The 27863-nt window shown below is 33.9% G+C and overlaps 2 protein-coding genes across 5 annotated transcripts; one reads left to right on the forward strand and one right to left on the reverse strand.

Annotated features, from left to right (window-relative positions):
- The first annotated feature begins 3070 nt into the window (after positions 1 to 3070).
- Positions 3071 to 9605, forward strand: LOC110727194 (LRR receptor-like serine/threonine-protein kinase RPK2). Of its 2 annotated transcripts, none has more exons than XM_021906750.1 (5): positions 3071 to 7974; positions 8254 to 8365; positions 8519 to 8669; positions 8797 to 8857; positions 9182 to 9605. In XM_021906750.1, the coding sequence occupies exon 1, from the start codon at positions 4721 to 4723 to the stop codon at positions 7886 to 7888; it is 3168 nt and encodes a 1055-aa protein (XP_021762442.1). In that variant the 5' UTR covers positions 3071 to 4720; the 3' UTR covers positions 7889 to 7974; positions 8254 to 8365; positions 8519 to 8669; positions 8797 to 8857; positions 9182 to 9605. The 2 variants fall into 2 exon arrangements, with proteins under 2 accessions (XP_021762442.1, XP_021762444.1); XM_021906752.1 differs by having other exon boundaries at positions 8797 to 8853.
- A 160-nt stretch (positions 9606 to 9765) lies between these two features.
- LOC110727195 lies at positions 9766 to 22861 on the reverse strand. 3 transcript variants are annotated; one of them, XM_021906754.1, is made up of 15 exons: positions 22526 to 22861; positions 20911 to 21005; positions 20692 to 20805; positions 18532 to 18636; positions 18141 to 18212; positions 14929 to 15041; positions 13448 to 13615; positions 12244 to 12312; positions 11812 to 11893; positions 11650 to 11721; positions 11321 to 11421; positions 11006 to 11123; positions 10799 to 10858; positions 10579 to 10689; positions 9766 to 10079 (listed from the first exon to the last, which is right to left on the reverse strand). In XM_021906754.1, the coding sequence occupies exons 1-15, from the start codon at positions 22614 to 22616 to the stop codon at positions 9963 to 9965; spliced, it is 1488 nt and encodes a 495-aa protein (XP_021762446.1). In that variant the 5' UTR covers positions 22617 to 22861; the 3' UTR covers positions 9766 to 9962. The 3 variants fall into 3 exon arrangements, with proteins under 3 accessions (XP_021762446.1, XP_021762445.1, XP_021762447.1); XM_021906753.1 differs by having other exon boundaries at positions 20899 to 21005; XM_021906755.1 differs by lacking the exon at positions 22526 to 22861 and adding an exon at positions 21727 to 22478 and having other exon boundaries at positions 20899 to 21005.
- Positions 22862 to 27863: the final 5002 nt, after the last annotated feature.

Genomic DNA, 27863 nt, shown 5'->3' on the forward strand with positions numbered 1-27863 from the left:
GGTAAATAGGGCGAACCAAAACAAATAGGAAATACGAATTAGCAAAATATGCTAAGTACGATAAGTGCAAGATAAGTAAATTCAACTTATTTGCAAACATGCTTTTAAAAACAATTCCAATAATTAATCCAATAAATTCCAAAACTCATGTTTCAAACCAATTCTCAATAATTCAATAATTCGATGAAATGATTCATAAAACCAATTCCAAAAATTCAATATTTCAATAATCAATTCAATAAAACCAATTCCTCTTTTTTAAAACCAATTCCTCACCCAAGTGTGCACACCCCCCAAACTAGTCTCCTTATATTGTAAGGCTATTCTTGAGGAAAGACTCGGTCATACAAAATCCAAAGTCTTATCTACCAAATCCGCATAGTGGGATTACTAACATGCTTGTAAAGCTTTAATAATAATAATTCAATAATTTCTCCTTAAATAAAATCAACCTTTATAATAGGTTAAATCAAAACTTCTTTTTATTTAATTCAACATGCCTTCAAAATCAACCTTTTAATAAATACTTGAGAATTAAATCTCATATAAATAAATTATCAAAATCAGTAACTCTTCCTTTGAAAAACCTTTTATTTAATTCAACAAGCTTTTCAAATAAATTCCTTTATTCAAACATGATAAGTAATTCAAACCATTCAAAACATGATTTTAAAATCAATCCTTCAAAAATACATTTATTAAAACAAATATTAAAATCAATTCTTCCAACCATACTTTGTTTCATAAATCATAATTCAAATCAACTTAATTCAATCACCAATAAAATCATATTAGACATGTTATTCAAACCAATCACTTCCAAAGGTATCTAGCCACCTAAACGTACCTTTGATCCTTGCTAGCAATTACACAAATAGACTTCAAGAACCTTGATTGAACACACCCTACGAATAAATATAACCTTAACTAATATAAAGTTAACAAATAATCACAACAATTAAATTAAAAACCCCCAACTATATGTACATGAACCTTTTAAATTATTTTTCATAAACATGAATAAAAATCTGATTTTATTTAATTAAAACTACTCATAATAATTTTTATAAATCCCCCATAATAATAATAATTAATTAAGTAAGAGAAGAGAAGAGAAGAAGAAAAGGTAGAAAACCAAGGAAAAGAGAGAGAGAGAGAGAGAGAGAGAGAGAGAGGTGGCGGCAAGGGAAGCCTTCCGACAGGTGGCTGGAGGTGGCGGTCGTGGTGATTGGTGGTGGTGCAAGAAAGAAAAGAAATGAAAAGGAGAAGAATTGGAATTGCGTTTGAAAGAATAGGCAAAACTTGTAGAGGCTATAACTCCTTCAATATAACTCCGAATTAGGTGATTCTTGAGCCTAAACTCAAGGATATTTCGAGAGGAGCATTTTTTGTGAAATATAAATTACCCCAAAACTATCAGAAGTGTCCGAAAATTGGCTCCAAAGATATACGGGCTGATTTTCTTTTAGAAAAGAGGAGAAGAAGAGTAAGAGAGAAGAAGAGAATTGGTTTGAGTGTTTGGCCATGAATCAATGGGTATTTATAGGCTAGCTCATGCATGAATTATGGTAGGAAAATGTATGAAGAATTATGGCAGAAAGAATTAAGGAATTACTTGGAGAAAAGAATGAAAAAAAATATGGAAAGTTTTGATATTAAAGTGATTAAGAATAATAGAATTAAGGAATAATCAAGAAAGATATAAGGTAGGAAAATAAGATGATCAAATATTTAGGAGATGGAGAAATAAAATTAAGGAAAATAAGAGATTTTAAGGAGATAATTAAAAATACAATTTTTCAAAATAAATCACCCAAAATTTGATCAAGAGGGCCAAAAATATTGAGCTTCCATAGCTCAAATTTTCGTATCCTATTAGTATATTGTAGGGGAGTATTTTGCTAGATTTAAGGAATTAAAAATAATTGTGTAAATAATATTTATTGTATAAAATAATTAATTAATAAAATACCAATTATTCACTAAATAAATTAACCTAGAAAATCAGGTTTTCCACACTAGGAAAATCCAAAAATCTTAGTCAATAATTAGGAATTTTCGAACCTTATTAATTAAATAATAAAATATAGTTTTTGCTTTAATTAAAATATCCAAAATATATAAATAATCCAGTTTTTAAAATAAATTAAATTGATGATAAATCTTATCCATAATCTAAAAATAATAATTAGGTTTCGAATTACTTTTAGCGCCAAAATTCAGATATCATTTTGGCTCCAAAATTCAAATAGTAATTTAAATTACTAAAATACCCTTTTTAGGAAATAATAATTAATTAATTAATTTAGAAAATACGTATCAAAATACGGGGTATTACATCACGCCTAGTTGGTGGCCTTTCCCTTGGCTGGGCCTACCAACTCACCACAAGCCCACGCGAGCTAGCAGGCTACTAGCTAGGTTTGCTAGCGTGCTTACGGGCCGATGTTAGCACCGCTAGCATTGGCTTGCTCGCATGCTTGCGGGGTAATGCTAGCGCTGCTAGCTCAGTAAGCATGCATGGTTGCAGGGTTAGCGATGCTTGCTTGCGTGCTCGGACAGCTCGCCAGCAAGCACACATGTGTGGCTGCTGGGCTTGCAGCCAAAGCACGCACAAGTATAGCAGCCTTGCTAGCCTAGCCCTCACATGGCTATGCCATTGCGAGGCTAGGACTTTTGCGCGTTGACTTGTTGTTTGACTTATTCTATCGTTTCGTCGATTGTTTGAATTGACTCGACGTTCGACGCTCTAAGCTCGGAATCCGACATCTGAGTTCGTAAAATCCTTATCAGCTTATTTAATCCTTTTGGATTAATTCGTCGCCTTTGTTTGGTTACACGATTAGGGTGTGACACGTAGGGTTCAATCAAGAGCAAGCGGTAAGATAAATTATACATTAATCTTATTGATCGGAAGCGGCCTCCAGCTAGGCATTCCGATCACTTGATTTCACTAAATAATAGCTTTCCTAATTAATTCCGAATCCTCTATCGAAATAATACACTTGTTCGAAGGATATCATTCCTTTCACTTCCCTGCAACAAAATAAAGTTCAATCCTTTCCCTGCAACTTTTGGCAAACTTCAGTACCCTCCATTACTATTAACTCATTTTGTAAAGGAAAAATTGTCAAAAATAAGTCAACCTTTAGCTGGTTTTCTCAAAGTAAGTTAATCTTTCGATTAACTCAAAATAAATAGACCTTATTACCCCTCTACTTTAAATGCGTTTTTTTACCGGTGCCCTGCTACGAAAATATTAGTAGGTAATTTTTTTTTTTCTTTTTATTTACCTTCAATTCTCACCTTTCGTAAAAAAAATTAAGAAAAGAACCACCCACTAATCAGACCCACGCACAAACCACCTCAAATTCTCCCAGCTCCGATCACTGCCCAAAATTAACACCACTGAGCCGCCCCTTTTCAATTTAATTTAGAGGTGGGAAAGGATGAGAAATTTAGGTATAATAATTAGCATCATTATCCATGATAATTATGGTAAGAAAATTGAAAGCAATCGACAAGTATGAAACATTAAAAACAAAATGCAGCTAAGGCAATGAATATTGAGAACAAAAAAAGTGGAAAAAAAAAAATTAGAAATCTAGGCAAGAGATCTCAGTCAGCTTGCTAATGGCGATAACCTCTAGGGAGTGGAGTAATGGCAATGAATGAGTAGGAAAGTTGGTGATTTCGGGATGGGGAAGGGCGGGAGTGGTGGTTTCGGGGGTTGAGGGAGGGCGGAGTGATGGTTTCGGTTGTGGGGGAATGGGAGGCGGGGAAAGGGAGTGGTGGGCAACTGGTGGCCGGTGGGGAGGTGGGTAGGGGTGGGGGAGCGGTGGCAAGGGAGGATGAGGGGTGGCTGGGGAATGAGTAGGAGAGAAAAAGAGTATTTTTTTAATTAAATTGAAAAAAATTAAGTTTTTTTAAATAATTAATTAAATTATTCATATTAATTAATTTTTTTTTAAAAATGACCAATAAAATTATAACAAGTGGCATATTTTACCATTCATTCAGTTACTCTCTAATTCAACAATTTTAAACTCATTTTGAGAAGGTTTGTTTTTTTTTTTTTTTTTTTTTTCAGACATTATGTGAAGATATCCTCTAAACGTCGACTTATTTTGAATTAATTGATAACTTGACTTATTTTGAGAAGGTATCCTCAAAATAACGACTTATTTTGAATTAATCAATAGCTTGACTTATTTTGATAATACTGATTAAAGGTTTGACTTATTTTTAACAAATTTTTCTTCGGTAAAAACCAAAACTTGAAAAAACTAGTTGAACAAAATGACAAATCCCTCAAACATCTCGAACATTTGAAACCAAAAAAAAAAACAGCAAAACAAAGAAAGAGGTTAGGCAAGTGAAGTTTGCAAGAGGGTATCGTATATTCGTATATTTGTGGGTTTGAATCCGAATTCCGCTAACCAGTCAATTAGTCAGCTCCCTCCTCACAAGTCCAACATGCGTCCAACTTTTCCACCCTTTTAACACATTCATAAAACATTCATATCATTACATTTCCAATTTTATCCCTTCACTCATTTTCTCTCTCCTCCTCCTTTCTCTCTCCTCTCTCCGGCGAATGCCGCTTTTCTCACCGGCGACTTTCTCGCCGTCGTCGGAAACTCCCATACCGCCGCCCACATTCTTCTTCTCTAACCTCTGAAACAACCCTTTTTTTCTCTCTCCTTAAACCGCCATTAAAATGCCGATTCGAGCTCTTCTCTTCCTTCTTTCTCTCTCCTGTTTCTTCTTCTTCTTCTCCACTGCCGCCATTGACAGAGATTTATCCGCGCTTCTCGCCGTCAAATCCGCCATTTCTGTTGAACCTTCTGGGACACTTTCGAACTGGACTGCTAAGACTCACTACTGTGAGTGGCGTGGTGTTTCTTGTGACTCTTCTAATGGTAGAGTGGTTTCTGTTAATCTTACGTTTTTGGGTGGAAATGGTGGTTCTTCTGCTCTCGCCGGAACCCTAGCTTCTTCCGTCGGAAACTTGACGGAGCTTAGGGTTTTGTCGATTGCTAATAATGGGTTTTCCGGCGAGATTCCGGTGGAAATTGGATCTTTGCGGCGTTTAGAGGTGGTTGAACTTCAGGGGAATAATTTCTCCGGGAGGATCCCGAATGAGATAAGCAATCTTACTTCGTTTTCGCTTCGTTTGCTTAATTTATCGTTTAATTTGCTTACTGGGAAAGTTCCGGGTAGTTTAATTGGGTCTGGGAAAATTAGGGTTCTTGATTTGTCTGATAATCAGCTGTCTGGTAAGATTAATGTGGGTCATGATTGTTGGTTTCTTACACATTTGAAGCTTTCGAATAATTTTCTTGTTGGTAATGTTCCTGCTGAGATTGGAAAATGTATGAATTTGAGGACATTGTTGCTTGATGGGAATATTTTGGAAGGTCGTATACCTCCTGAGATCGGCCGTTTGTCGGAACTTAGGGTCTTAGATGTTTCTAGAAATAGTCTTACGGATACGATTCCGAGGGAGCTTAGTAATTGCCGGAAGTTGGCTGTTCTTGTGCTGACTAATTTGGTTGAGTATAGTGATGATAGATCTTTGGATATTTTTAGGGGTGAGTATAATGCATTTGTGGGAGGTGTTCCTGAAGAGGTATTTACGATTCCTGCATTGCAGGTGTTATGGGCGCCTAGAGCGAATATTGGCGGCCGCTTGCCTTGGAATTGGACTAAGTATTGCTCATTAAGAGCTCTGAATTTGGGTCAGAATTATATTGATGGTATTATACCGGAGGGTATTGCAATGTGTAGAAATTTGACTTTTTTGGATTTAAGTTCAAATGGTCTCTCTGGAAACTTCCCTTTGCAGCTTCAAGTCTCATGCATGGTGTATTTGAATGTTAGTTGGAACTCACTTTCAGGTCTTCTTCTGCCATCTGAAAATCATAATTGTGGTGGAGGTGTGAACTTGAAGAGGGATAATTTGTATTATCTCGATGAAGAAGATATTCACAATGTTTACTTCCGTGTCAACACGTGGGATCCTGAATCGAATGTCCAATATGGTGCAATGTCAGATGATAGTCTGGTGATAAAACATGATTTTGGGAGGAACAAATTCACTGGTTCATTGCCTTTATTTTCTTTGTCAGCTGGGTTGTTCGATCTCAATGGTAATGTATCATATGAGCTTTTGCTGAATGAAAATAGCTTCAATGGGTCTCTTCCTGGCAAGTTTTTATCTGGTTGTCAAAATGTTTGTGGTATTTATGTGAATCTGACTGCTAATAAGATATCTGGGGAGATATATACAACGCTACTTCAGGATTGTTTGGAGCTAAAAAGTTTTGAAGTAGCCCAGAATCAGATGTGGGGGTCAATTTCATCAGATATCATTAAATTGAATATGCTTAGTAATCTTGATTTAAGAGAAAACCAGTTATCTGGGCCTCTACCTAAGCAGTTGGGAGACTTGAAATCTCTGAAATCACTACTTCTTGGCAGGAATAACTTCACTGGGGAGATTCCTCCACAACTTGGTCAATTGACTAACCTTGAGGATTTGGATCTGTCCGAAAACAATCTCAAAGGACCAATTCCTAGTGCATTGGCAAATGCAAGCAATCTAAAAGTTCTTTTGTTGGATCACAATGTGCTTACGGATGACATACCTTGGTCATTCTCATCCTTGTCCCATCTTGTGGAGTTGGATGTTTCATTTAACAATCTCACGGGTCATATTCCGCACCTACAAAATATAAGTGATTGTGCAAGCTTCAAGGGTAATAGATTTCTGCATTCATGTCCTGATCCTTATTCGGTACCACCAGCTGGTCTGCCAGTTCCCCTTGAAGTTGAGAAAGTGCACCATCGAAGGAAAATGAAATCCTTAATAATTGCAGCAGCGACTTCTGTCTCAGTTGTAATTGCCGTTATCCTAGTGATAGTGCTTGGGCTTGTTTTTGGCAAAAAGAAGCTGGGTAGACTCACTTGCCTGAGAAGAAAAGTAGTTGTGACTTTTGCTAATACCCCAGTAGAATTGACTTATGATAATGTGGTGAGTGCAACTGGGAATTTTAGCATTCGGAACTTGATTGGTACTGGTGGGTTTGGTTCAACTTACAAGGCTGAACTTGTCCCAGGTTATCTTGTAGCTGTTAAAAGGTTGTCCATAGGCAGATTCCAAGGGATCCAACAATTTGAGGCAGAGATTAAGACGTTAGGGAGAGTTAGACATAAGAATCTCGTCACCCTAATTGGATACTATGTAGGAGATACTGAAATGTTTTTGATTTACAATTATCTTTCGGGGGGAAACCTCGAGACATTCATACATGACAGATCAGCAAACAATGTTAAATGGCCAGAAATTTACAAGATAACAGACGATGTAGCTCATGCCCTTGCCTACCTTCACTATTCATGTGTTCCTCGAATAGTTCATAGGGATATCAAGCCAAGCAATATTTTGCTAGATGAGGAGCTTAATGCCTATCTCTCTGACTTTGGGTTAGCTCGGCTGCTTGAAGTTTCTCAGACTCATGCCACAACTGATGTTGCAGGCACATTTGGTTATGTGGCACCAGAGTATGCAACCACATGTAGGGTTTCGGACAAGGCTGATGTTTACAGCTTTGGTGTTGTGCTTTTAGAATTGATGTCAGGGAAGAAAACTCTTGATCCATCATTTTCTGAGTATGGTAATGGGTTCAATATCGTTGGATGGGCCATGTTACTGATGGACGAGGGGCGGTGTTCTGAGTTCTTCTACTTGGAATTATGGGAAGCAGGGCCTGAAGAGAACTTGTTGAAGATGTTGCAGCTTGCGTTGTCATGTACTGTGGAGTCGCTTTCTATTAGGCCATCAATGAAACAGGTTCTTGAGAAATTGAAACAACTGAGTTCCTGATGGCACAATGTGCTGTTCAATCAAAAGCATCTTGGTGTACTTTATGATACATCCACTTGTCAAAAATACATATTCTTGAAGTCAAGGTATAACGTCTTTTCATTTTTAATATAATATGTTCTTAAATTACTTTCCAGTTGCTACTCTGTTATTATGTGAAGGGTTCTCCATCTATGATGCATATCGCATGGGACAAAACCTGTAGGGGCACTTTTGTTTCTCCTTCTTATCATGTTTTTACGAGGAATCTTGTTTTACGCTATGCTAGGAGGAGCTTAGTTATCATTATTTATCAATAGTTTAATACTCTGCTGCAAGTCCTAGCTCTAAGATGTTTTCTTGTTTTTTTCTGCACTGAATTGTAGACAAGTTCAGCTGGAGGCAATGGCATTATCAGAAGTAAGGCAGGAGACCAAGTTTGTATCGGACAACTTTGGTCACTTAATGTTGTGGGATTTTGTACCCGTCCCTTGCCAGGTAGTTAGCCATTCATAGCCTTCTACAGGCTGCCTTTGCTTTTGTTGAATTTAAGATCTTGTGATTTCACTGGGGTCATTCAATGTACTATTGTAGATGTTTACATGTAAGGAGATGAGTTGATGTTCAATGTTCTCTCATGCCTTTCTTCAGGGACAATTCCTGTTTATCTATTCAGCACGGGATGGCTACCCACATACAGCAGAGGAGCGTAGTCAACTAGTCATTGAATATATATTCTTATGAGAATTGCAAGTCTAAGGTCACACGTTGAAACAGAATCAGAATTCTTGGATGTGATATGGTTAGATGCCCCTAGTACACTGAATTTGTTAGTTGTGGAATATATATGAAAGTATGCTTTCTTTGTGTATATTGTATCCGTTTATTTGGTAATTTGATCTAATAGCTAAAATTGTCCAATTTTTCAGTTGAGGAGAAATGAAAGGCAATATGCTGTCAGCTTTTGGTGAAAATGATCATAGACAGTAGGTAATCTCTCCTCGTCAATGTCATGATGCATTAACTTCCCATTTAGCATTTTAGTTTGCCTCAGCTGTTAGACATTTATACTTGTTAGACACTACTCCCTTTGTGCCCTTAAAAAGCTTCACATATTTCTTTTTGGGATGTCGTAAAATGAACTTAATGTTTCCATTTCAAGTAAATTTTACCAAGTAAAATCTAAATCATACTGTACATAGTATTTTTTTTTCCCCTCATCAATACTTTTTTCTCCATCCCAACTGTGAAGTATATTGAGGGGGTTGGAGGTAGTATTTGTTTGCATTAAATTGAGACTTCTAATATCTGCAGGTGAAACTGATTCCACGACTAATTGCTTATTGGATAAAAACTATGAGTCTACGACTAGCAAACTTCCAAGATAGCCATTGTGTTGCATGATGATGGCATATAAGACCAGCACATCGAAGAGGACCTGTTAACTGCAGTATAAATTTTAAATAAATGGCCTGCAATATAAAGCTTTTATGTTTTCTCTAGCCGGCAGAAAATCTGAAGTCTGCAGTTTTCCATGTATGGTAGACAGGTTTTCCAGCTAGTACCCCTGTATGATTTTATGCAGTTTATATGTAAAGGAAAACTTGACTCATGACCGGCAAAGAACCTGACTATCATTTTTGTAGCCTGATGGCCCTGATGAGCACAGTTTTGCACAGATGCATTTCTGCCATCAGACCATCAATGTTAAAAGGGCATGTTATGGTCAGTTATCCGACATTTCTCTACATATGTAGTTTAATTTTTGAATCGTGTCTTCAGGCTAAGATGTCAGTGGAGAATTCCAGCGTGCCCATTATGCTGTAGCCAATTTCATTTGCTTATGTTGTAAGTTGACTTATGTGCAAAAGATCTAATAAATAAAAAACTACTACGTATTAGCTAAGAACTCTCATCTAAATGTATACAGAAATATGTTTCAATAGGATTATATCATTAAGCTACTAGCCAACAAATACAATACCCACAAATGCATGTGTCTATTGAGTCTCTTCAATATCCCTGCAATTGGTGCCTATCTATCTGCAAGCTTGCAACATAGATTTAGATCCCAATGGAAAAGTACACTGCGCCTTCAGTCATCACACCACTCATCGCCCCGACTTGCTTTTTTAACAATTTCCTCTGTGGTGGTGCCAATGAAATCATTAGCCTTCTTCACATCAACAGATGAGTACCGGTCAGATTGATCCTGCGTTAAAAGATAGATTGAAATATAACCCCTGTATTTGTATCTAAAGCAGTACCACATGGTTTAGTCATTCACTCTCGTGTCAATAGTTTATTATACATAGAGATGACATAAAATTAGCTCTATCTATACGTTCAATATGATTTATTGATCTCTGTCACACATACTAATTCATTAATCCAACATACAAATATGAAAATTCATAAAATACATTGATTTAAAAATTCATTAATCCAACATACAAATATGATTTAAAAATTACTCCATATTTTTGTTTGCAAATAGAATTAAGACTACATATTAAGAATTTTTCGATGTTAAGAAAAACGATTACAATTAAGAGTTATATTTGAAAACTATCTTATATAACTTTATACTCATACAATCGTAAATTTGTTCTTATTAATATTTTCGAGTTTGTGCATTTGTTCAAGTTTTAATTTTTAAGGCTAGTTGGAATTTATAAATAAAACAAAAGGATATTAAATGAATTTCTTACCTTATAAACAATACCTAGTTTCTCTAACTTGTCAATAGCATCATCTACATCAAAGTCACATTGTTCGTTAAATTGCTCTAATATCAGCTCCTCACATTTCCGGTCAAGGTCCTGTTTCAACATTCCATATTCAAGTCGAATTAACCAACAAAGTCGTAAATTTGTACAAAAAATCTTAAAAAAAAAAAGGTAAGCATTTTATAGTGAGAATGATTCTTACTTCACAGGTAAATTTCCCATACTTCATCAACACGAAGAATGCAATAATAACCTCTTTAACCTGTACAAACAACAAAAACCTTTAAAATCTGGGAATATCTATATGGAGTTAAATAATCGACAACAGAAAGATAACTATAATTTGTATCGATGTGGAGTTATATAATAAACCACAGAAAGCTTACTATAATTTGAGTCCATAACTTACTTCTTGTTTCAGGACATTATCACATAGATGAAGTAGAGTGCCTCTCCCACTGTCTAGTTGTTTGTCATACATGGACTGTGTGATTAAACTATGATAGTCTTTCAAATTTGCCTGAAACCTGAGAGAATTAAACCAGAAATAAATGTTAAACAAGTGTAAAAGAAATCCATATATTGAAGATTTTTTTAGATTAAGAAGATTAATTCCTCGAGAGTAAAAAAATAATACAAGTATTAATAAAATTAAAAATTGCAAGCACTTTGTGCATATTGAATAGAGTAAATACATTAAGATTCAGAGGAAGAAGTACTTAACGTGAAATATATCTTAGTACAATAACAAACCACCGCAGAGCAGACAGTAGCCAACACTTTTAGATTAGCTGTAGTCTGGCAGAGTTGGGTTATAACCGTCACCTGATAATATAGCACATTTTGTTTGGATGAGCAATCTACAAAGCTAACAAGTGCATGATAGCTTTCTATTTTAAAACAATCATCTTTTAAATTACTTAAGGCAAATCTGGCAATGATGTATCCACATTTTGAAACACATACTCAAAGTAATGGTTAAACACTTAAATTTTACAACTTTAACCATCAAATTCAAATATGGCATATTACTTATAAAAAGGAAAAAGTTACCAGTCCAATGGCAGCTGAAACAAGGAGTTTGAACCAGTCATATGAAGTTAATCCTGGACTCTTCTTTTCAGGCTTAAAAAAAAAAAAAAAATTGATATTGTTAAAAGGCATACAACATAATATATATGGTTCAAAACAACAAAAAGAAGTGTTTGAACATACTAGAACAATTTCCATATCAGCCATGGGGATGTGTTTGAAGTGCTTTACATAAATTGCTCTTCCGTCTTCAGTTGATTTCAATCTGCAGGGTTTCTACATGTAAGAAGGTATAAGAAATATTCTTTGCAGGTTATAAGATAGCAGGTTTTCAGTTTTCAAGAAGGTATGTATCACTTGTGTTAAAGAATCACAGCTGAAGAGGATTCTTCTACAGATGATAATTCGTTTTTTTTTTTTTTTTTTTTTTTTCCAAACCCTGTTGCAAAACAGTAGTAACATTCCATCCTTCAAATTAAAAGATTTATTAGAATTTGACCTCAATACACTTCACTATAGTTGAACCAAACACATACTCCCTCATTCATTGCCTCCAAAAGAAGCATCCCCTCAAATGTTGGCAAAATTAAGCACAGGATTCTGAAGAAAAATTACCTGTATATAATTATAATCTTCTCGAAGGTTGGCTCTTGGATTGTTGTTTTACTGAGTAGGTTGCAAGGACTGAGTAAAAGCAGAATGTCAAAAAATAGTCAACGCAACAGATATGTGAATAGATGCAATTATCTATCACTCTATTAGCAACCAGGTTAGCCTTAGGCCAACAGGCAAAGGTAGATAATAATTTAAGGACCTAATATCGCAACAATACCAACTGCAGGCTGCAGCAACAATAACCCACAGCATGCAAGCTTAGTCTCTAGCAAGTCTAGACTAAAGAAGTAATCAGTAATCTATGTTTAAAATTTATATGCTCTCTAGTTTCAATTTTAAGTTGTTCCACTTTGACTTGCACGTGTGCCAACATACAACTTTAACCGCCAATATATATAATTATTTTAAGTGTAAAAGTAAAAAAAAATTGAAAATATTCATTGACGCAAATTCGATAACATTTTAATCTAACATATTAATTTGTCCGTTTAACTTTATAGCTGCAACATATCTTCTAGGCATGCTATTTGCGGAAGGAACTAGAGAAGATAAAGTAGCATATATTAATCTAAATTATTTGAACCATCACAACTTGACACTTTTTCTCTTATCGATGTTAAAATTATTCTAATTAATTTGTCCGTTTACCTTTCCTAAACCGCGTACCAAAATGGTATATATAATAAAGAAACGGAGGATGTATGTTTTCAATGTCTAAGAACAAAATATGGACAAAGTGAGTTTTATACTTCTATAAATAGTATTAACAGTCCAAAAGGGAGTAATGCACCAACTCAGCCTTTCTATCAGCATTCACGAATTTACTATTAATCTGTCATTTGATTTTGTGACCAGCAACATGTGCTTGGTTTTATGGACCTTTAGTAACTTCAGTTACAATGCATATAGATAATAACAACAATAGTTTTACCAAGTTTTTCAATGTAACTCATCCATAAGCTAAGTTGAGATCTGGTAAGCATGGAAATTGGAAACAAGCAGGTTTCTCTCAAGTAAAAATTGCTTCCATTAATGTAGGATGAAAAACTCCTAAGCATGCATATTAGGATTGAAAAGGCATGGATTTTCATATGTTCTTATGCCAGAGAACTTCAGTAGATTTAGTGAAAAAGGTAAAATAATACTACTACTTGTATTCACTATTGCCCTATCAGCAAAAGAGGAATATGAGTCTCATTCAAACCTGAGATTCATATTCTGAATACGAATCCTTTCAATTAATAAGCTGTGTTCATCACCACCACCATCATCACCATCATCCTTTTCACCATTTTCTGTGACTAAAACTTCATGCAGTTCTTCATTTTTCACATGTCGTAATCTTCTCTTTCTTGAGAATAACTTACTCAGACTGCACCAAAACACATCCAAATATACCAGGTTTTAAAGCAAGGATATTATTTCAACAAGTAATCTGCTCCAAATAAATATAATAAAACCAAGTGAATAGCAGGGGGAGAACCTGATGGGAATTAAAAAAAAAATACAATATAAAAGAAAGGAGAACAGAATTATTCTGCCTTACTGTAATATACGTAGCTGTAACGTTTACTTACAAGTCAATCAAATCTACCATAACCATAAAGTAGCCGTTCTGCTCTTTCTTTCTTTTTCTTTTTTTTTTGTTCAAATTTTTTTTATTTTTTTTTATTTTGGTAGAATCAGCAACAAGTAGAAAGTACAGGAACAGAGGACAAGATATCCTTGTAACTTAAAAAAAGCAGATTACACCCAATATCCCCAAATAAGTAACTAAACTCCCCCCACTGCCTTAGCCCACAAAGAAGCCCTATCCCACAGCAAATCAGCACTCAAAGTGGTTCCTTCGAAAATTGATGCTTTCCAATTTATTTAACTATAAACACCACAGAAACGATATAAGAGCATTAAACTACTGGCGTAATGTCTAGAGAAAGTTGAAAAATAAACTTTACTTGAACCTTAGGGCAAAGCCACCCAATAAGGTGAACTACTGAGCATTGATTGGCATTGAGAGAATGGCCAAGAAAAGTTTGGTCAACCCCAGGGCAAATTCGCCCAATAGGGTGCACATTGACATTGAGAGCATGGCAAAGGAAAATGTTGGCTGTAGGAAAAATGAACTCTAGCTAATACAGTATGAGGTGTGCATCATGTCTACTTCTGACATAAAAAGACATTGTACTATAATCTTTTCATTCTATTCCTTCCATCACCAACACTAGGTATATCAAACTATAGATAACAACATAAAAATAAGAATTGCTTTTTTAAATTGGTAACCACCTCAGATAAAGTTTGACATATGTGTGAGAAGTTTGATTGTAAGGAATCCATACGCATAGAACTCTTAATAGCCAAATTTCATAACACATTACAAAGTTTTTTACAAATGCTAAAAATTTCTTATTACAGTAACAGTTTGGACATTCAAGTGTAGCAGTATTAGCTTGGTATTAGATCTTCAATGATAAGAGGTACCAACACAATATTATTCTCAGATAAGAACATCAATGAGAAGTGAATTGGGTGACTGACATTGAATCAGAAATTTTCGATAACATTTTTATTTTTTTTAGATTAAGTTCATTTATGACCCCCTTGATAGAATTTAGACCCTCAAGTTAGAATGAGGGAAGGAAACAAAATCAACAACATTGCAGTTTATTTATTTGCTTGACTTACCCAGTCAATCTCAAAAAGCCTTGCATGATTCGTGAAATAAGAGCATCGATTTTCCATTGAACAAAGTAACCAGTCTTTTGATCCATTCCAAAACCACGCCGAAAAATTATGTACTGCATAAAGTTAATTAACTAGATGAATATCTAAAAGGAAACAAGAAATATACTCAATAAACCCCATAGGCATTTCAAAAGGAAAAACTGTATTACATTTCCTTCATATGGATAACTCACATCCTACGTAATTGAACAAAACACTATCAAGTATCAACCATGCCAAAACATGGCTCTTCAGCTATATATTCATCTATAAAAACATGATATCCCACATTTGACTCTTGAACTTTTGACTTCAAATAAAATTTCTATCACCATTTGTTAGTAAAATGATCTAGTTTGATGAAAGATTTTGAAAAGTGTAGAGATAACTTTCGCCCTTCTAATCAAAGCAGAATTATATCAAATCACAGATCAAAAATAAATGTCAAATGACATTGCTTAAAAAAAGAAAGGTATTACTTTGTACTTCGTGTTCAATAACACAATCAGACTAACTCCACACTCAATTTCTGGGTAATCACACACACAATTAAAAAGACATCTTTATAATGGTATTTCTTAAACAAAAGATATAGGTTATATATTGCTGATCGCACTCTTGAAAAGAAATAGAACTAACAAAAACAAGTTGACCCTTTATCATTTTTTTGACCCTTTTGTTAATGTCTTAAGAAAGGGGCTGGCAAATTTTTCTGGCAAACTCCTATATCTTCTCACTAGATATATATGAATTATCCATAGATTTTCACTATTGTCAAGGTTCATGAAGGTCTCTGGTCTAAAATTCTACACGGATAAGAGCTGCGTAGAATTAAAATCTGCCTTGAGCTGAAAAGATTTCCAACTGTGACCTTTTTTGACATTCTGCTCTTATCTGTGTAGAATATTAGACGGAAAGCTTTTCAGCTGCTACTGCTGCTGCTGCTGCTCCTCCTACTCCTACTCCCCCTTCAAGCGTCCTACACAAGACATCTACCACCAAAAACACAAAAGATGATGATGAGAAAGCCCAGAACCACCTCCTAAGCCTCCCTTTTAACTAAGCTAAAACACACAAAAGAAAGACACCCCCAAACCCATCTCCTCCACCTAGGACCAAATGCATTCAAGAAATTTTATCATCAGCTTACTTAAAAATCAAGCGTAAACTGCACACCCCTACAACAAACATCCACCAAGACAAGAGCCAACAAAGCCGCTTCCAATATTTGTCTATCCCCCACAAAATCACTTTGGTCAATAAAATATGTGTAAGATAAGGTAACATTCAGCAGTACAGTTACAGAGAACTGAATCTCATAAACAACAGTATGCAGAGTAAGTGACCCAGAATCTTTTACTACAATAGACCATTGCTTCTTTAGAACAAGTCACACTTATCTCTGTTAGCACTTAGTAGCCCTTCTCCCCACATAACTCTATTGTTTAAATAACAATACCTTCATAATAGGAATCTTATGTAATTCCAATTCCGAAGTTTTTTTTTATAAAAACTTACAGAATTTTGGTGGGATAAATCAATATGGAATGTTAATATCTATTTCACCTCTTTTATTCTTTTCAAATTATAGTTGCAGAAATTGATAGTTTGATGTTTTCTTTCACGCAAACTTTTTAATCATCCAGAAAGGCCAATCTTCAGATAGCTAAGACTCGTATGAGAAACATTGCCATTTCCGTGATATGTATTACTAATTGGAACTTGCAAGTTCCATAGCAATCTTTAGTACAAATTTGAAGGACTGACAGTGACAAAAGAATCTATTTATTTAGCTATGATTTGGAATATTTCAAAGGAGCAAAACAATGCACTCCCTCCATTTCAAAAGTTCGACTCACTTTTTAATTGGGAGTGTTTCAAAATGTTTGATTCACTTTTACTTACTCTCTCTCTCTCTCTCTCTCTCTCTCTCTCTCTCTCTCTCTCTCTCTCTCTCTCTATCCATTTTTATTAAGTGTAGGATGTCAAACTATTGGGTATCATCTATAAAGGTAAACTCAAGAGGATCACAAACCCTCCACTCTTTGCAATTTTAGACATATATCTAGACATCATGGAAACAATGAATCTTAAATTTTAAACTTCTACTCTTTTATGCGAGTGTATATGTGTTTGGATAGGGCAGAGGGCTTTAACCAACTTACTTCCCAATCAAAGACATACAGAATTTCAAACTAACATAAAATTCCCATTCTAAGCCTTTCATCATTCCCAATGACGTCAATGAGTTCCCATGAAGATGCATTGTATGAAAGTTTTGCAGGAGGCAATGTTACATTTTCCCAAAAATATGCCATTTGTAAATGAGAAGTGAGAAGTATAGTGATAAATGAAACTTAGTCCAATTCCAATATAACTTACTCCCTATGTTGATAAAATATCTTAGCATCGTTCCAACCCATCATGTTTAACAACACACCAATTTGAAACCCCTTAAGCCTCTGTCCCTCATTCAATCACATTGAAGGGCATAAAAAATATATATACAAAACTAAAAGCATTATATGTTACCTATTTTAAATATGCAACCATATTTTTCATACCTCTTACAAAAGTATAAGTGACTATGAATTTTGGATGGAGATGCATTGCATGTAAAATGGAAAGTGGGGAGTTCACCTTTACATTAACTTATTAATTGTATAAACCAACACATAAGCTCAGCCATCCTCCACACCAAATGACCACAAAATTAATGATGCAATTTACTAACAGAATTGTTTATTTGGTCATCGAAGCGTAGTGATCATATTTTCTAAACTTATTTTCGTATTTAATTTATTATGTTATCCCACTAATGTTTAATGAACTGTATTGTTTTCCTTTGCTAAAGTTTTCTCAAACCTTTATGTTTTTTACTCCAACGTTTTAACCACTCTTTTAAAACTCTCTTGAATTTAATTCTTCGTTCTCTTTCAAATAATATTTCTTGGATGCTTTTTCGTTTTCTCACTCTATTCACCTTTTTTTCAAACTCTTTCAAATAATTATCTTGTTATGTTTCTTTTTGTATATCGTACGGTTCCTTATGACGATTCATGTTAGCCGACCCCAAACAATAGCCAGCAAAATAAACTTTTAAAGAGCTTAATTCTATTAGTATCATAGTATGTGTCAAGGAGTGAAAAAAAAAAAGGTGTTTTGTTATGTACCTGGTTAGCAAAGGAGGGAAGGTTATCTTGGGGATGCTTGGAAAAATACCTCTTCAAAAGTGTTGTGTCTAGCTACAGAATGAACAAATGTAAAGATCCAGTAGTTAGGAAAAATATGCACCAAAATAAGACATACTGAACCAAATAGAATATATGAATAGCAAAAGAAGACAACAGACAACCAAAGATAGTTCAATTAAATAGCTTTGCTCATTGATTCCACTTAAGAATTTTCATTATTGTATGCAAATACAACATGAAAGACACCTAAATTTCTTTTGAATTTAGTCTCAAAATGACATGGAAGATTTAATATATTATGCAATGTCTAGGTACCTAATCTATTAAAAAGCACTTGTGAAAATTGATGAGAGCATGGACTACAACAAACCTTAGCTTCATCAACTTTGATTGGAAGATTTAGACAATAATTCTCAGATGCAGCAACTTCAAACTCCTCATTTGTCACCATCTTGAAATTGCTTTTATCCAACATCTTGAAAGACAAAGTGGAAATAATTGTCAGGAAAGGATTGTAATCTTATTTTTTACTTCAAGAAAAAACAAGTAGTCTTTAACTCTTTATGTGAAAATCTACATCTATCCTAATATATCAAATTACAAACCTGGTCCCTATGGACACATCACTTTTTATTGGCCCTTTCTCCTGTAATAACTATATTACAAATGTATAACTAAACCTTTTAAGTTACCAAATGATGGCAACTTTATACAATATTTTTTATATATACATTAGTAACCTCACTCCCATCACTACACTCTTCTTTGTCACCGCTACACAACCCATTGAACTAGTTGACATATAATAACTATATCTATTTGGGTTCTGTTGCAAACAGGATCTAAAATGACTTAATGTCTTTGCCTGAATTACACTTTAGTTACTAGCTAACTCATCAGAGTTATACTGAGAAATTAAGAATTGTGTGTAGTCACTTAAGCTATGGCTCAATAAATAATTCAACCTATTAAGTGTGAATAAGACAAAGGCAATTTGATCATTTTGGAACTTTTTACTTGAATTTCTGCCGAAGGTAGTGAGATAAATGCACATGCATCACAAAACATTTTTGTTTCAATAGAGTTATATAGTGCGTTTTTTTTTTTCCAAAATTACTTTAAAATTGATTTATTGTCAAATTATCCAAAAATAAGATAACATAATGTTGAAAAATGACAATAAAAGTTATTCAAGACTCGTCATATTTGGTGATTTTTTTTTAAGCATAACCAATTAGCTTGTTTAAAACAAATAACTGTCGCAGCCAATAATTAACCCACCAAAATAAAGGTCATAAAAACTTTGCAAATGTGTATGGTTAACCTGTATAAAACTCCCTATGTATTACATTGTATTGCATAATTACATTTGACATTAAAATTAACAATATTGGATGGCGAGATAACAAAAATAAGGAAAGTGCAGAGTCACCTTCATTTCAGTACCCATTACAGAATAATACATAGTAATTAAAAAAAAATTAAAAAAAAAAAAAGATCAAGTTTACAAGGTTATAAGGGGCTTAGAAATTGTAGGTGATCAATGCCAATGGTAGAAGATAAGTGAAGGCAATGTTGACTAGACCTGATAATGAAATTCATAGGCTAATTCTTTCAGAGGCCAGCTAGTGATACCAAAGAAATCTCTGCAGCGAGTTTTGTTATAATTTAGGAAGAGAAGGAAAAGGGAGGGGAGGGATGAAGTTTGCTTCCATTTTCTTTCCAATACTGGAAGGAGTTGGTTAATGTTAATTAGAAGGGGGGAAATCAGGGCTGCAATGGCTTATTTGAGACAATCTTATTTTATATTTTGAAAATTATATTCCAATTTTATAGGATAAAATTTCAATGAATTTGATCCCTGGAAATTCTTTCCCTCCTCTTCACCTATTTCCAATAGAGGAAAAAAAGTCTCTTACTTTTCCCCTTCTATTTTTTTCAAAATATGTCATGAAAATGATTCCAAACGCACTACAATCCATGCAAGTCCATTGAAGGTCACTTTTTCTTGGTTAGAGAATAGGAAACTCCAAATAAATAAATCACATTATTGTCCCTAAATTGATATAGTTATCTTGGATTTTAACAACAACAACAACAATAAATAAAAAAAATAAAAACCCACATCAAGGGAAGCTTAGATTAACTTTTAAAATCCAAAATTTTTTTTGCCTTTGTAACAATAACCACCTTCAGGTAGACCCAAACAAACTCTTATGTTATTTCATTTATAAAATTGTTCATTACAACACAAGAGTTAAATATTTCTAAGCAATGATATTGGGTTACTGATTCTGTGTTTCTAAGTTTCCAATTCCTATTGGAAATCATGCTTTCACATTTCTACCTTCACACGACAGCTTTACTATTCTTATTGAAAAGTATGCATTAACATTTCAGCCTTTCTATGATTGCATTACCTGTTTCAGTTGACATGTTAATAGACTCATCACTCATCATCACAAAACAAGTGCATGTATTTAATTAATTTGGTAAAGAAAGTATTGAGTTGAAATCAGAAAGGTAATACCTTAAATAATAGAACAAGAAACTTCTCCTCGACTACTTCAATTTTATCATCGGGAAAATTGCACTCTTCCAATTTGCGAGCTCCAGTAACCGGTTCAAAAAGTTTGAATAATTGCTATCATTACAAAAATCAAGCACATATTCATCCAGCTGTTAATCAAAATAATCATACAAAGCATAATCTACACCTTAATTGAGCAAATTATACCGTATAAATTACCATCAGTTCTTCAAATTGTAAAAGATACCAAGCTCGAATCGTGTAGTCAACTCTATTACAAAATGTTAAGAATTCTGCCCTCTCCGACTCACTTTCTGCCAAAAATTAACAAAAAAATGAAACATACTTTCTCTATTCAATCCTATATAATAATATAGAAGAATCATTTTTTCAACTTTTCACAAACCTCCAATGGTCTCCAAAACCCCAATCTTAGGCTTTTAGCAATCCTAAATGGCTAAACACTTCATCCTAAATACTTGTACTAAAAATTAAATACTCCCCTTGTTTCTTTTTTACATTCCTATTTTGACTATGTTCATGTGTCACCGATTTTACCATTGATATCTCTAATTATGTAAGACGAATCAGACTATACCTTTTTTTTTTGAATCCAAATCAAACAATACCTCACAATCTCACATTAGCTATGTCTTAGAAATTAATTCATAATGTTTTATCAAATTGTGAATAACTGAGATTCTAAAAACAAATTTGAAAAAAAAAAAAAAAAAAAAGGAAGTCAAAACTTTTCTAAATAAAACTTTTCATGCATCACATATTTATCTAAATTTATACAACAGAAACCAATTAATATCACATGATAACCTTTTTTTCTTACATTACATCATAGTTGTCTACATTTATACAACAGAAACCAATAACCCTGTACGAAGTATAAACGACTTTTCCAATTGGTACACAATCTACTCAAATATATTATTCGTTACACATAGTACCTCAATTTTTGGCTTTATTGTTATAATAATCTCGCAAAAAAACGGGGAAAAAATAAAAAAAAAAAAAAGAAAAAACCTTCAACCCGTTTAATCAAGTATTCAACTGTTACGGAGTAAGTACGTTACACGTTCTTGAATCTTAATATTACATGAAACTCAAATTGTATTTTCTCTCGTCTTCTCCGCTTTCTAACCTGAACAGCTGCTTCAATTCCTAATTTTCTCATGATATTCATGAATACATCCAAAATTCTTCTCTAAAAGTAGTAAAGAGGAAGCTGAATTCGCCATGGAAATAAAGAGAAATGAAGTTTTGCAGGAATAAAAATAGATTTATAGTTGTATTTAGAAGTATCAAAAACTGGCTTAAACCGACTAACTTAACCTGAAAGTGAACCAATCCAGAATTCAACCTTCCTTGAAAGTTGGGCACAATGGTTTAGCACGACTCAAATTCGAATTAAATTCAAAACCTGAATTAGACCAAAACCCGACTCAACGACCCGAATTGACACCTCTAACTCCCTAAGATGACTTGTATTAACGTCTTGCTCACTAAGACAAGTAAGACAAATAAAGGGTACTATTAATTAGCATTATCGAGGATGATTACAACTAAATTAGCCCCGCAACTTAGTCTAATGGAAGTAATGGCCAAATTGACTCCATAAGTTTTAATTTGTAGCAAATTAACGCCGAAACTTTAAATGTAACCACTACAAACGAATACAACAAGTAGCTACTAGCTCCCAAAACTAATTGCTCGAAAACAATACACAAAACAGAATTCAACTTTTAGTGAAATATTAAAATGAAATAGAGCAAAAAAAAAAAATTGCAAAAACAAAAGAATTCAGAGAAGAAGAAAACATTACCAATGAGTTGGGTTAAACCATGAATCAACTTGGGCTTAAAAATGGGAATTACAGACTCACGGTCTAATCGAATAAACTCCTTCTTCTTCATTTCTTCAAACACACAAGTCAAGCCAATGAATGTACCAAAACTTGTGCAATTATCAAAATCCAACACCACAATTATTAATTTGGTTGAGACATTAATTAAATAAAAGGGTCAATTTAAAAAGAATATTCAAGAGACGTGAAGAGATATTGAGTGATGGGAAATCGGGAAGCAAAGATTGAGATAAAAAAAATGGATGAAACCCATTTTGGCAGTTACTGTCAAGAGTGGTCTCTTACAATATTCCAGAATTTTGCACATGGAAAATGAAGTCTTTTTCTAAGATCATTTCCAAAGTAAGCTTTGTTACAAAACTATTTTGTAAATTAGACTCGTGGTCAAACTATTTTGTAACTAAGCTTCTAAGGTAAAATGTCATCTCGAACAGCGTTTAATACTCTGGGTTTTTTTTTAAAAAAAAAAACAATATGTAAAACGCTGCCTGAGACAGCGTTTTACATGTGGACTTTTTTTAAAAAAAAATTCGTAACTTTTTATTTTAAAATAAAAAAATAATTACACCTGTCTCGGACAGCGTTTTTAGTGTAAATATTTTTCTTTTTTTTTTAATTCTTAATTTTTTATTTAAAAAAAATGATTAATTTTATTGCACTTTTTCCATGGAATCTCTAATTGCAGGTCTATTTCCTTCCAATCTTCTTTTGGTGTTTCGTTCAACTTTTTTTTATCAATTTTTTATGATTAATTTGATTGCACATTTTCACTAATTACACTAATTTACACGTGTTTTTTTCATAAATTCTTAATTTTATACTATTTTCAAGAGTGTATTTAATGCTTAATGTAGGGCTACATATAGCATTACCCTTGATTTGAATTCCTCATTTATCTTAATTATTTTCCCATAAAACCCTTATTTAAATGGTCTAAAGTAATAAGTGGTTTGAATGTGTTTTATTCCCAAAAAGGATGGTCTCATTATATTTGAATGGTCCAATTATACTTTATTTTAAAATTCTTCCATTACCTTAATTTACACAAAAGGTTTCAAGTGAGAAAATCATTTTAAAACAGATAGAGAACTTTCTACTATTCCTTCTAAAATTATGTGTCCGGAAAAATTGAGCAAGTAATGAAATTCAAAGGGAGTAATAATTTATTATTATATTTTTTTTACAGAGAATTTGTATTAAAGTTGACATACTATTGTATAATACACACGATGTGTATATCAGATTTTTAAATTTACAAGCTACGAGACACACGCTACGTCTGTACGATATAGGAAATTTATTATTTTACTCATAATATTGTTAATTTGTTATTGTAAATTTTTTTTGAAAATCAATACTCACATAAAACTTTAAATTAAAGATCTTAAAAAAAAATTAGACAAAAATAAATTTACTCCACTTCTTGTATCTTAACCTTAAAATATTGTTGATTGTTGAGTTTTTTGTATAAAAGATTCAAGACATATAGTAAACATCTACAATAATACTACGTATATAGATTAGATAGATGTACATTTTTTTTCTTTTTATTTTCTTTTTAATACATGAGTGTTTTTTATTTTTCTTTGTAACAAAGATGAACGTGGTATTTTTTTTTTTTTTTTTGACAAGGAATGTGGTATATGTTGGCTGTATTGGTGGTTTGTTTTTTTTTTTGGGTGAAGGAACTATATTGGTATTAATTTTCTTATTTTGATAAAAATATGTGCAGTTATCTGTTATCAAAGTTAAACGTGGTTCTTTTCAATAAAACAAAAAAAAAAGGGTGGTTTGTGGGTAGTTAGTTTTTTTTTTTCTAAAAATAAAATTTATGAAAAGTAGATAATTGTTTTTTTGTGTTTTTTTTTTTTTGTGAACGCTGTAAAAGGGGAAACCATGGATACTCATTGTCAATCATATGACTCGAACTCGATTCAACATGTATAGATGGGGAAAGATCATAGCGTATGAGGGGAATGATATGTATGGAGAAAGCATGTAAGATGAAGGTGTGTGAATGTGGAAAGTGTTCAAGAAGGAAAGTGTGAGATATGTAATGTATGGAAAGGTGATGTAGAAGGAAAGGGTGTATTTGTGGAAAGGTATGGAAATTTCCATGAATAGAAGGACCCTCAACTCGAATGACAGGAAGGATGACTCATGCATGGATCTAAGACATGGGCATGATGTGAAGAAAGTATGTACAAAGTGTGTGCAAGGACTCGTGAGTGAAAGTGATATGTACAAGACTCGTGTGATGACCATGGGACTAAATATGTGATTAGACTCAAACAAAGACCAAGTTAAGACCTCGTGTATTTATTAAACCGATTAATTATGGAAATTAGACTCAACACGAAGACTCAGAAAGGAAAAACAAAACCATCGCGTGGCGCTGGAACTATCGTGGAACGCTGGAACCAAGGTTATCAGGATCGGGATCCTACTTTGGATCGGTGAGAGGAGTAGAATCGAATCGGCAAAATTGAATCGTAGAATCGTAAGATTCTACAAAATTGATAAAAAATAGTAATAAAAGGGCTGTTACATAATTAGATAACATTTTTTAAGCCATAAAAATGGTAAAATTTATAGTTTTAGTAGTTAGATAGTAATTTTCTTAGCTTAGAGAAAAGTTTGATTACATTAGGCTCATTTTAATAAGTAAAAAGTAAGATCGTACGATCTTGACCGATCCTACTCGATTTTGACCGATCCTGCACGATTCTGTCCGATCTTGATCGATCCTGTACAAACTAATAATATTTTAAATGAAAAACAGGATCGTCCGATCCCACCCGATCTTGTACGATCATGTGCGATCCTGACCGATCCTACAACGATCCTGCTTACTCTGCGATTTTGCATCTAATTCGAATCGTTTGGCTAAAATTTTGACAACGATGGCTAGAACCATAGCGGCGCGATGAAACAGGCGTTTCGCGACACGGACCAGATTTTCGCGCCACCAATGGAACGTTAATCTAATCTGTTTTCGGTGATTCTTTTGAAGGTTTAAGCCTATGGACTGCTGAGTCGGGTATGTTTAGACTTTATAGGTTCAAATTAATTAACCAATTAAATTAAGCAAAGTCCTTTTTAGTCCTTGGTTAGTTCATTAAAATTTATTTACAAGAAACAAGTCAACACAAAGGGTTAGTTTAATCACAAATACGGTATGCAAAAGTAAAAGATGCACAAGTAGTCAAGTAGTCACAACATGATGCAATAAGTTTGCAACCTAACCATGGCTCTAGTTCTCTAAGGTCAAGGATTATGGTTGTCCAAGAGGGTCCATGGTTATGAGTCCGGATGCATCGCGCGGAAACCTTACCTTAGAAGGGTTGGCACGATGGATGGGACCCCCCAAGTTAAACTCGCTTCCATGGTTTGGTGAATTCACAATCTCGGATGAACCCATTGTTGCATAGAATGTTCATTAGGGTGGATGGAGCGTGAATTCCCAAGGGCTAAAACCATATGTAGAACTCATATGAGTTTAGAAAAGTCGAAAAAATTCAATCAGGAAGTAAAATTGTCGAAACAGTACTAGAATCAGGCAAACACGAAGCTAGAAGACTGGCGCAATGTCGCAAGAACTCTGCGCGAGAAAACAGAGTCTATCGCGCCGCGATAGAGTTGTCGTTTGGAAATGGTCACTGTCGTCTCGCGATAGTTCTAGTGCGCCACGACAATCCCTGTTTTCGATGTTTTTTCCGATTTTGCGTAGCGTTTATTCGATTTTACTTGTAAAAGATATTTTTGGCTTTTCCTACGTGTATAATTCCTATGTTTTTGATGCATTATGGATGGTCTTTCCAATGTGAACCTTTTTATGCTTGTGCCACAATGTTGATCAAAATTACGCACAATGAATATCTAGAATATTTTAAGTCTCATCCACTCATTCTAAATCGATTGCCAAAATAAATTTTAGGAATCAAAATTGGTAATTCTCCCCGGTGGAGTCACCAAAAACTGTAGGGAATTTTTCAAACTCAGCCTTTTGAGCCCTACTGTGATCATGCTTTTAGGCATAACGGCGCTCCTAGGGAAGGAAGCTAGATATAGAAGAGTCGCCAAAAAGTTTTAGGAACTTGTAAACCGTTCACGGGTGCGAAGGTTACACCCCATTCACGATCACAGAGATCGCTAACTCCATAGTGGTCTGGAACCATGACTGGATGTTCAGGGATGATCGTACGAATCCAACCTAAAAGAGATTGAACCCGCCCTAAATCGGCCTTTACTTAATTCTTATGTATTCATGTGCGCTTTCCGATCAACATACATACATTAAGTTAGCTCTAAACATGTTTAATCTACGTTGGTTGATTATTAATACACAATCCGATCTAATATTGGTGATCACTTGAATTAAAATCATATTTGCCTAAAATCAAATTATTAATTATCTTATTAGGCGTGATTTTAAGTACAAATTCCCTTTAAACCTGCAAGAAAGGGCGTGATCAAGCAATAATAATCAATCATGAATAATCAAGCGACGTATGACACAACAATCATCATCATCATCATCATCATCATAATATCATCAAACATCGTTAGCAAGATCCTAGGCATAATACTAAACGGATTAATAACAAATCCTAGCATGTCACTAATAATAATCATAATCAAAGTATTATCCTAAACATGATACCAGAATTCATAATCAACATCCTAAACATGATACTAGGATTAAAATAAACATCCTAAACATGATACTAGGAATTAAAATAACATCCTAACATGATACTAGAAATTTTAATAACATCCTAACATGATACCAGGAATTAAAATAATATTCTAAACATGATTTCTACTCCAAACAAAAGCAATAATGAAGGTGATCGAATTACTCACGTTGATGTCCCTCCCTTCTTGCTATTAAAACAATAAACACGTTAGTAACTTCAAAAAATATTAAATCAACAAAGTAAATAAATCAAATAATAATTGAAATATAGATTTGGTACCAAACTCTCAAAACTTTCAACCTTTCACGTAGAAGTCAAAGGCAACGTCGAGAAGGGCGAAGAGTATTCGAATCTCGCAAAGGAAGTATGGTGTTTGATTGAGGAGAGCATCAAGGATGTATTTAAGCTAGGCTAAGAACATGAAAAATTAAGAGAGAGAGAGAGAGAGAGAGAGAATTTTAGAGAGGTTATTGGTGATGATTGTTGGTTATTGGTATTGATCAAGCTTGTTAATGATTGAAAACGGGGTGATAAGACCTCTATTTATAGGGAAAAAAGAGATTCGAAGTATAAAAAAAGAGCCAAAATTCAAATCG

This window comes from Chenopodium quinoa, unplaced genomic scaffold, assembly GCF_001683475.1.
Source record: "Chenopodium quinoa cultivar QQ74 unplaced genomic scaffold, ASM168347v1, whole genome shotgun sequence".
Classification (NCBI taxonomy): domain Eukaryota; kingdom Viridiplantae; phylum Streptophyta; class Magnoliopsida; order Caryophyllales; family Amaranthaceae; genus Chenopodium; species Chenopodium quinoa.

Bases quoted from the DNA above. Each gene is read 5' to 3' on its own strand.
- LOC110727195 (XM_021906753.1), bottom strand. From the start codon at position 22,616: ATGAAGAAGAAGGAGTTTATTCGATTAGACCGTGAGTCTGTAATTCCC. The intron at 18,637-20,691 runs GTATTACCTTTC...TTGTCTTTCAAG, and splicing joins TTCTTGTTCTATTATTTAAG to ATGTTGGATAAAAGCAATTT. The intron at 10,859-11,005 runs GTAAGTTATGGA...TTGTTTGTACAG, and splicing joins ATAATGTCCTGAAACAAGAA to GTTAAAGAGGTTATTATTGC.
- LOC110727194 (XM_021906750.1), top strand. From the start codon at position 4,721: ATGCCGATTCGAGCTCTTCTCTTCCTTCTTTCTCTCTCCTGTTTCTTC.